Consider the following 10,117-nt stretch of genomic DNA (forward strand, 5'->3'; position numbering starts at 1 on the left):
CGAGTTCCTCGTATATACCAGGCACTATTCTCGGCCCTTCTGCATGCCTTGATTTTTACAACCAGTGTCTCCTCTTTGCGGTAGATTTACTGTCACTGCTAACATTCGGGTGAGGAAAATGAGGCTTAGAGATGTTAAGTAACTCACTCCCGTCACACAGCCAACGGCGGAGCCAAGATTTGAACTCAGGCAGTCTGACTCCGAGCCCTTCAGGAAAGCGGGCGTTCCGAGTGAGCAGATTACCTTTAACAGCAGAGAGACCTGTATTGACTGCCATCGCTCTCTCCCTTTTGCAGTGTACCACGCCATCTATCTAGAAGAACTGACCGCTGTTGAACTGACCGAAAAAATCGCTCAGCTTTTCAGCATTTCCCCTCGCCAGATCAGCCAGATCTACAAGCAGGGGCCGACAGGAATCCATGTGCTCATTAGTGATGAGGTAGAGTTTCAGTAGAGCTGAGTCACCAGATGACAGGTTGTCAGGGCATGTGACAGGAGCAAGAGCAATTCTACTGGGGCACAGCGCTCTGTTTTCTAGTCCAGGGCTTTGCAAAATCTTGTGCTTGCTTACTTTCTAAAATAATTTCTAAATACCATGTATCCCCTTGCACATTTTTAGGTTGACTTGAAACTTTCTGCTTTAAGTTTAAATAGTTGCAGAATATGTCATTCCTGGGCATATTATATAAACTTTAAAAATGAAATGGTTGCATCACTATTCTAACTATATTCCATGTGACCTAAATAGAAGTGATTTAATACCAGCACCATCATCTTAAAAAACACATGAATATACTTTTCTTTATCAGAGTTTTATATCATTTCTTGATTGCCTTGAATTCCTATTTCCACTCACTTCCCCCATAGAATCTTATCTTATCATAACCTATTTTTATGCTCAAGCATCCTTTACTAATTATCCTACCATATTTCTTTGAAACAAATCTGTTTCAACAAAAGAATGTTTCAATAAAAATTTAAAAATTATTTCTTCTGAATAAAATTATCACCATAATCATACAATTAACATAAATGTATTATGTTTGAATAAGAATTTATTATTATTATTTTTTAATGTTTATTTCTGAGAGAGAGAGCATGAGCCGGGGAGAGACAGAGAGAGGGAGACACAGAATCCAAAGCAGGCTCCAGGCTCTGAACTGTCAGCACAGAGCCCGATGCAGGGCTCAAACCCATGAACTGCGAGATCATGACCTGAGCCAAAGTCGGACGCTTAACTGACGGAGCCACCCAGGCATCCCTTGATAAGAAATTATTAACCACTAAGAAATATGTATTAGATAAAAATTTGAAACAACAAGAAAAAAATGTAGAAGTATCTCTGTCAATGAGATGGGTGGGATTGTCTGATTCCTCACCCCCACCCACATTAATTCATGTTTTGATGAATACCGTCTACTGATTTATAGCATGAAATAGAGTTCACCATCACTTCCATTCTGTTTTATTCTGTAGATATAAGTGCTATGGAATCTGATTCACACAGATTGTCAGACAGGAATGGAAGGAGTTTTTTTATAACAGCATCACTGGATTTTTTTTTTTTTTTTAACTACTGAGTTAGGTGCCAAAAATTATATAGTGATGTTACAAAGAATTATTTTGAATCGCCTATCATTTGACAGTTTGTGATTAGGTCAGTCTTCAGTTCTGGTGAAAGGAAAGAATTAGAAACCACGTGACTCCCATAAGAGTTTGTTGCCCCCTTATTAAAGTTCACATTAACAGTCACACTTTGGCATCCTGGAGATTTTGTACCCTGGGGCAATAATGCATCTTGGTAGGATTCCAGGAGGGTGAAAGTTATGCCTTTATTTTGAAAAATGGGAGAAGGGAGTTTGAGAAGGGAAAGTGGGTAGAGAAAGCTGAAGAGGTGCTCAGGCGGTTTTGGGAAAGAGTACCTGTAGAAGATAAGGACCAGGAAGTCAGTGCTCCCAAATGGGCCTGTCAGGGTCTGTGCACCCCTTGGAACGTCTTGGGGTTAACCCAGGAAAACGCATACTATAATTTTAAGATCACTGTTTTAGACTGCTTAGCTTTTAAAATGTAAGAACTAAATGGGAGAAAGCAAAACAAAGAATTATTTTCCCTTAAATCTAACCTAATAAAAAGCCATATGGTCTAAATAAATGCAGCAAACCCAAGTTTTTAATAATTAGCAAATTTTCTTGCTTTCCTCAGATGATACAGAACTTTCAGGAGGAAGCCTGTTTTATTCTGGACACAATGAAAGGTAATAAAATAGTAAGCAGCTGCCTCTCTCTAAGGAGTTTAAGAGCTTTGTTCATGGTTTACTCCTTTGAGGAGAGAGGGAAGGTATCGACCACCATATCTGAAGTAGAAAAAGCGATGTCCTTAGAGATTGGCAAGAAGCCAGTTCATACAAAAGGAACCATCGCTAAGAGTGTAAGTGGCGACTCTGCCCTTCTCTTCCACCTTCCATGGACAAATGAGATTGAGGCATGCTGTTTTCATAATGCATATTTATTGTAAATAGTTTGTGATAATTAACGAGTATGCTGCCCTTTGTCCTGCTGTTTTTTTTTTCTCCCTTCTCAAAAGAGCCTTAGTGTATCTTTTTTTCTCCTGCTGTGTTTTAAAGGTGACTAAAGATTCTTCTCTCTCTCTCTCTCTCTTTTTTTTTACAGCGGAAACCAATGATAGCTATCATATCATACTGAAGTAGGTGCGGGGCATTCCATCCTCAGTGGCTGCTGCTTCCTTCACCTCTTGGAAGCTTCCCCCCTGAAGGGAGTCACTCGCTAATGGAGATTTGAAGGTCTGCAGGAGCCTGACCCATCTGACTGTGTGTGGGGGAGTCCAGGCCGTGGAGGCAGAACCCCAGCCATCTGTCGGCCCAAGCTCTTGTGGCACACACAGATTATTGCCCAACACCCATTTCTGCAGCTGTTTCTTAGTTAAAATTTATGGACCCTGTTGTTGTTGAATATCATTAGAAACTCCACACCATTTAGGGTGTCTGTAGGGCATAATGATGATGAGAGTTGTGTGATGTTTCATGGAAAGATGTTAAATTTTGTGATACGGAGCCATGTAATTTTTTTCTAATATAAAAGTGAACATCTATATTCCTAAGACTGGATCCTCAGTCTCTTTGCATCATACATGCTGGCTTTTGCCACAGTTGGCCCCTGAAAACCTCACCGACGAGGGGAAGTACAAAGATAGAATCGAACTTTTCTTTTGGTTGCTCTGTACTGCCAAGACTAATAGTTTTAGCTAACATTTACTGAGCATTTACTTGTGCCTGTTAGTGTGATAAAATCTTTAAGTGGATTACTTTGTTTAAATCCTCTCTGATAGACCTACCTGAAGTAGATAATAATGATCCCTAATTGAAGCTGAGGAAGTGGAGCCAGTAGAGGGGCTAAAGAGCTTGCTGAGTGACGGGCAGCTCGCCAGGAGTGTCGCCGAAATCCAAACCCAGGCAACCCGGCTCCTTTTAACCGCCAGCCATTCCTGCCACCCTTGCCATACCCTGTGTTTGCCGCTGTTTCTGACCGTGGCTCTTCTGCTGGATAGGACATAACACCGATTGAGAACTGAGGAAATGAACCACTGAAGGGGACAAACCACACCTAAATAATGCTGAACAAATCAAGACCTACAAAAAATGAGAACACAGGTGCTTTTTAAGCATCATCACTTATCAGATTCACAGACATTGAGATGGTGAAAAGGAGGGGTCATCTGTAACTCCCCAAATTCACTGTTCTTGAATGAGCTTCTCAAACTATTTATTAATGAGTTTGGCTAACCCCTGCTTTCTGTTTTCCCCTCTCTGCATCTTTTCTTGGTAGAGAAAGTTCTTTTATTCCTGTAGTGTTCTTTTATAGAAACTTTATAAGAAATTCATTCCTATCCCATCCCATATATTTTTGTTCTTCTTAAAGCGTGTGAGCGTGTGTGTGTGTGTGTGCGCGCGTGTGCGTGTGTGCTGTGCATGTGTGTGCATACATGTGTGAGGCTGTGGGTCTTAATTTTTTCACATGTAGAGTTTTATCCCTTTACACATTATGTTGAGGTGAAAAAAGATAATGTTCAAAGATTCTGTAATGGATTTGGATCTGTGCGTGTGTGTTTTTAAAGCATTTGATAAAGTTTAAATGTTTTTATACAGAGAATTTTGTTCATTAAAATCAACCTGCAATATGGTCTGATTTCTTTTGGTTTTAAACAAATTGAAAGCTTTGAAACTGGAAAATGAGGTCAAGTGACTTTTTAAAACTGGCCTGTGCAACAACTTGACATTGGACCAAAATATTTTTTTAGTGGAATTACCAGATGTCCCTGTTTCAGGGGGACATTTCTGGTTGTGTTATGTTCCTGGGACTGTTCTTTGTTTCAGAGAAGTCCATTCCCTCCTCAGCAGGCTGCTAGTATTTTTGTTTTTTGGTTGTTTTCTGTTCTTTTTGAGAGAGAGAGAGAGAGAGAGAGAGAGAGAGAGAGAGTGTGTGTGTGGGAGAGGGGCAGAGAGAGGAAGAGAGAATCCCAAGCAGGATCCACACTGTGTGTGTGTGTGTGTGTGTGTGTGTGTGTGAGAGAGAGAGAGAGAGAGAGAGAGTGAGTGGGAGAGGGGCAGAGAGAGGAAGAGAGAATCCCAAGCAGGATCCACACTGTCAGCACAGAGCCCAACGTGGGACTCGAATCCATGAACCCTGAGATCATGACCTGAGCTGAAAGGAATCAAGAGTCAGATGCTCAACTGACTGAGCCACCCAGGCACCCCGGTTGGTGGTGGTGGTGTGTTTTATTCTGTCTGAATATTAGGCTGGAGACTTGGACTAGATGACCTTGAAAGGTCCCTTCTAAATCTGTGAATCTTCTTTACTGCAAATGATATATAGGATTCTTTTAATGTATTTACTACAAATTACAGTTACTGATTTACTTAGCGTTAGAGGTTTTTAGAGTAGTCTTCATATTTATTATAGAAATGAAATTTTTTTTAAGAAATGGGTTTATATAGGTTTGCCATCAGAGATCCTTGAATTAACCAGAAAATTGCTTAGGCTTTCTTTAGCTCCAAAAAGTATTTATAGTGCCAATACTATATCATTGGTAAGACATGGTATAGTGCTAGGATGTTGTGATTATTCAACTTGCTTTTACGAATCACATCTGTTTACTATTGATCCTTTCAATTAAATGAAAAATCTAAACTAGCTTTTATTATGAAAATAATACACAAAATGATAAATTCAAACAATAAAGAGGCATATAACTTTTTCTACTTACCTCCTAGTCCTACTCTAAGGAGGTAATCCTTACAAAAAGTACTCCCCAGTCCTCCCTCCCTTTCTCCCTCTCATTCTCTCTCCCCCACTCCCCACACAAATACACACATGGGCTCATGTTAACACTAATGGTATGCAATTTGCTTTTTGTATTTAACATATCTTGAACATCTTTCTATCATTAGAATTTATAATTCTGCATCATTCTGTTTTAAAAATAGCCATTCCCTATGGATGTTGTTTAGGTTAAGTCCATTTGAACATGCATCTTCGTAAGTTTTCTGCATGTACCTCTATGATATATTCCCAGAAGTAAAATTTACTGGATTTTATCTTTTGGATAATGTGACAGTTAATACATGAACTGCAGTAGATGGTTTAATGTTTTTATTAAAGTGAGGGTATTTGAGGAGAATGGTTAGAATTTAGGCCCTCCTGAGAAGTGGAGTAGCATCCTATTTGATTTAGCATTGTGTGAACTGTTCCCTTGAAGTGTAATAGGTTCTGTCTACAAGGATCAGCTGTATAAAGACTTGATAGTTAACAGGGAGTTGTTGGGAGATAAAAGGCGGGGGGCGGGGGGAGCCATTGCCCTTCTCCAAGGATTAAGGACTAGTCACTACATAAATACAGCTACTAAATAAGATTGGCCAATATTATGGCCTAATAAGAATGTTTACATAAATTATTATTCAGGAAGCTATTTAAATGGGGAGGGGAAATGGAGATGGTCCTACTATCTGGAAAGAGATTACACTACAACCAACACAAGACAACCAGAGTCAGAGACGTGAGAAAGTGAGGTCCACACAAGGGGGCAGACATTCTGATGCCTGGACATCAGGCACAGGTAGGCACTGGGTATGTTGTGAAAGGTAGAGCGTGATCTCACCACTGGGTCAAATGAGCATGGGGAAGTTTGGTGAGTAAAGAAGGCTTGGCAAAATAGAACTAGTCATTTCTTGTATTTTCCTGTTTTAATATACTTGTTTAATGTTTGTTTATTTTGAGAGAGAGCGCACATGAGCAGGGGACGGGCAGAGAGAGGGAGTGAGAATCCCAAGCAGGCTCTGCGCTGTCAGCTCAGAGCACAATGTGGGGCTTGGTCTCATGAACCGTGAGATCTTGCAGACACTTAACTGTACAGAGCAACCCCGTTGTTTTGAATTTATGCCTAATGGAGGAGTGTTCTGAAAACCGTTTGTATTCCCAAATATTTATTCTCAGCAGGTCTTTTGTGTAGCGTTGCTGCAGAGATTTGGGCCGTCTTGTAAACTACTGTGAAGTGAATGAAGGTTCGGCATTGGGTTTTGAAAGTAATACAAATTTGGGGTGCAAATATTTGAACTCAAGACTGAGCTTACCCCTCTTCACTGTAGCTTTTTTTTCTTTTGTCCATTACCTAACAATTTCAGATAGCATGATTAGAGAGCTGAAGTTGACCTGTTTTATTATCTTACTGAATTGTTCGACTTCCTTGGTCATGGGTGGTTCCTCTACAGGAATTTGATCTGTTGTGTGGCCTCTATTGGTCTGTTATGAGAACTCCAATCTCAACAGAAATGGCACAAATGCCCCACCTAGCTGCATCATTTGTATACTAATTCACACAGTACCTTCCATCATTCTTCTATTTCTCCTAAAAATGACCTCTTTTCTCAGTTGCATTCTTCCTAAAGCTAGGATATTTATTTTTAGTTTGCGATTCAGTTTGTTTTGTTATACGAGCTCCAAGGCTTAAATGGGGAAGAATTTACTACCACTGCAAAATGGAATGAACTGGAGAAAAAATGCCCTATGTGACATAAGATTAATGCCATAAGCGTCTGTTTCTTTCTGTACCGTTAATATTTTATTTCTTTTATTGCTTCATTTAATGACCTTGTATTTTACTTTGACCTTAAACATCCATCTATTTCCACTTCTTCCTCTTTTTCTTCATCTTTCCTTTTCATTTCTAGATCTCCTCTGTGTTGTTCCTTATGTGCAGGGGTCTACTGAACAAATTGCACCTAAGTCTAGCATTTACATTCTCAAAATCAGAGGTTTAAAGTTCTATCGGAATTAAAATTTTCAGTTGGATTAATGTGAATTAGAAGGAAACTTGCTATTTAATTTCTTTTAACGTTTATTTATTTTTGAGAGATACAGAGTGCAAGCGGGAGAGGGGCAGAGAGAGAGGGAGACCCAGAATCCGAAGCAGGCTCCAGGCTCCACTCTGTCAACACAGAGTCTGACGCAGGGCTCGAACTCACGAACCATGAGATCATGACCTGAGCCGAAGTTGGACGGAAACCTGCTATTTAAAAAATACTGTTGTATTTATCTTATTGCACTGTTTTGTACTGTAGGGGTCTTGAAGGGCATGAGTTATAACCAGTTATCTCTCATGGAATCTATATTTTCATATATTTGCATAAGATGAGGTAAACCTTCCTCATTTTAATCGCTACAGATTCCTGTTTTCTTCGTGAATTCTAATGTCTGATTTTTCATTTATGTTTCCCTACACATCTTTATAACTTTGCTCAGGCTTTCATTCACTTCCTTTAGGTTTGTTAAGCTTGCCCTCTCTAAACTCACTCCTGCACTCTACCCCCTGATTGTTTGCTTTTTTAAAGAGGATGTGTGTTGTGCACGTATACAGATCATTTTGTGTGTGTCCATTTTGAAATCTTCCTGAATCATACAGCTTTTTTGTTGTTTTATTGTTTTATTTTTTTTTAACGTTTTTATTTATTTTTGAGACAGAGAGAGACAGCATGAACAGGGTAGGGTCAGCGGGAGGGAGACACAGAATCTGAAACAGGCTCCAGGCTCTGAGCTGTCAGCACAGAGCCTGACGCGGGGCTCGAACTCATGGACCACGAGATCATGACCTGAGCCGAAGTCGGCCGCTTAACCGACTGAGCCACCCAGGCGCCCCGTTGTTTTATTGTTTTAAATTGCCATGGCACTTTCCCCCAGATTTGTGCATACTGATCTCTTTTTGTTATTATACTGGTTACTTAGTATTTACTTACTGTACTGATCTCTTTGTACAATTAGTCACAAAGAGGTATCTGCCTTTCTAGATCTGGATTATAATTAAATGTAAATTAGTAAAGTAATGTTAACTTTAGGGCTAAATCTACAGGTTAACTCTTTTTCTCTAAGAAGCTTAGCACTTAGTATCCTCAGACCTATTAATTTTCAACCCACCTGGAGAATGTATTTTTCTTTTGGTGGTAAAGAATAGTTGATACAACGTATACTTTGGTGTCAGATAAGGCTGTTCAAATCTTAGGTCTTGCTTTTCCTGGATGTGACCTTGAACAAAATACTCTCTTAAACCTCCACTTTCTCATCTTAAAAAGGATATAATACTTAATTCATAGGATTGTTGGGAGATTAAAAAAGGATAAGGAGTATAAAAGTTTTACTTTGTATCTAGTACACATTTCCAATTTCTCAATAAACTCAGGATACTACTGATTACAAGATCACCTCTACATGTAGACATAACGGGCAAGACAGATAGGTAAACACTGCCCAGGACGGCCAGTCTGACCTTTGGTTTTCATCTGCAGCTGCTGTTGCTGATTGTATATCTTCCTGTTTTGCTTTGACCTTTTTGCCCCCCAAACGAACCACCCATTTGTGATTTGTGCCTTCTGAGCTGCTTCATACGTATGTTGCAGTGTGGTTTCGAACAAAGCAGTAACGCTTAGAATTAGACACTGAATGCTATTGGCATTTCTTTTCACTTTTCTTTGTAGTTTCTATTCTGCATTTGAGCTTCCTGGTCACCATTTGCCCTCCATAGGCCCTGCTTAGGTGGGAGCAAGAATTGCAATTCTGGGTGAACTGGCACCATTGTAGCAACTTCTCTAGCGATTCTATCGAGACAATGAAATGTGATAAATAAGTGACTCTATGATAACTTATCATAGAGTTGTGATGTTTTTTTTTTTTAATTTTTTTTAACGTTTATTTTTTTATTTTTGGGACAGAGAGAGACAGAGCATGAACGGGGGAGGGGCAGAGAGAGAGGGAGACACAGAATCGGAAACAGGCTCCAGGCTCTGAGCCATCAGCCCAGAGCCTGACGCGGGGCTCGAACTCACGGACCGTGAGATCGTGACCTGGCTGAAGTCGGACGCTTAACCAAATGCGCCACCCAGGCGCCCCTAGAGTTGTGATGTTTGTAACAGGTTCAGATGATCTTCTGACTGACATAGAGCTTATTGCCAAGTTGAATTCTGCTATCTTTTCAAAGGCTGTGCTAACTTTGGCTTGGCTGACTCCTGATTTGGTATCATAAATCTACAAATCATGGGCATTGAGGCTGATGGTACCCTGATGAATTTCCATGATTCAAACTGTGGATGGTTAGGCATATGAGACACTTTTTTAGCCTATCCAACATGGCCTTATGGCTGTTATTTTGTAACTTTGCATTCACTGACTCTACAGAGTGGTCTGGGGCTTTCTCCTGTTACCTGTGTGTCCAGGAAAGACAGAATCATGAACATGTACGTAGCACTGACTGCATTGTAAACATTCATACTATATTAACTATTTAATCTCCACAAAACCCTCTAAGATACATACTGTTCGCCCCATTTTGCAGATACAGAAGCTAAGGCAAGAGAAGCTACTGTACCTTCCCAAGGGTCATACCACTACTGAGTGGAGGAGTGGGGCTTGTATCTAGGCAGCCTGGTTCTAGATCACATGTTGTATCATACCTAAATTTCAGCAGATAGGGAGCCGATCAGTGCATGGTACACTAAAGACTGCTTTTTTGTGATCTGCCCTTTCATCTTGCACTGTTGTTTCCTAGCCTCATGGAGCCT

At 40.1% G+C, this 10,117-nt stretch overlaps 1 protein-coding gene across 2 annotated transcripts in view; it reads left to right on the top strand.

Annotated features, from left to right (window-relative positions):
- Nucleotides 1-4,192, top strand: part of TFCP2 (transcription factor CP2) — a 47,485-nt gene extending 43,293 nt beyond the window's left edge. For both annotated transcript variants that reach the window (XM_025930153.2, XM_025930154.2), the window contains exons 13-15: nt 297-439; nt 2,203-2,254; nt 2,670-4,192. In XM_025930153.2, the coding sequence (XP_025785938.1) occupies nt 297-439; nt 2,203-2,254; nt 2,670-2,707 (233 nt within the window). In that variant the 3' untranslated portion in view covers nt 2,708-4,192. The remainder of the gene's footprint in view (nt 1-296; nt 440-2,202; nt 2,255-2,669) is intronic.
- Nucleotides 4,193-10,117: the final 5,925 nt, after the last annotated feature.

Source organism: Puma concolor, chromosome B4, assembly GCF_028749965.1.
Source record: "Puma concolor isolate L17-30 chromosome B4, mPumCon1.1.hap2, whole genome shotgun sequence".
Taxonomy (NCBI): domain Eukaryota; kingdom Metazoa; phylum Chordata; class Mammalia; order Carnivora; family Felidae; genus Puma; species Puma concolor.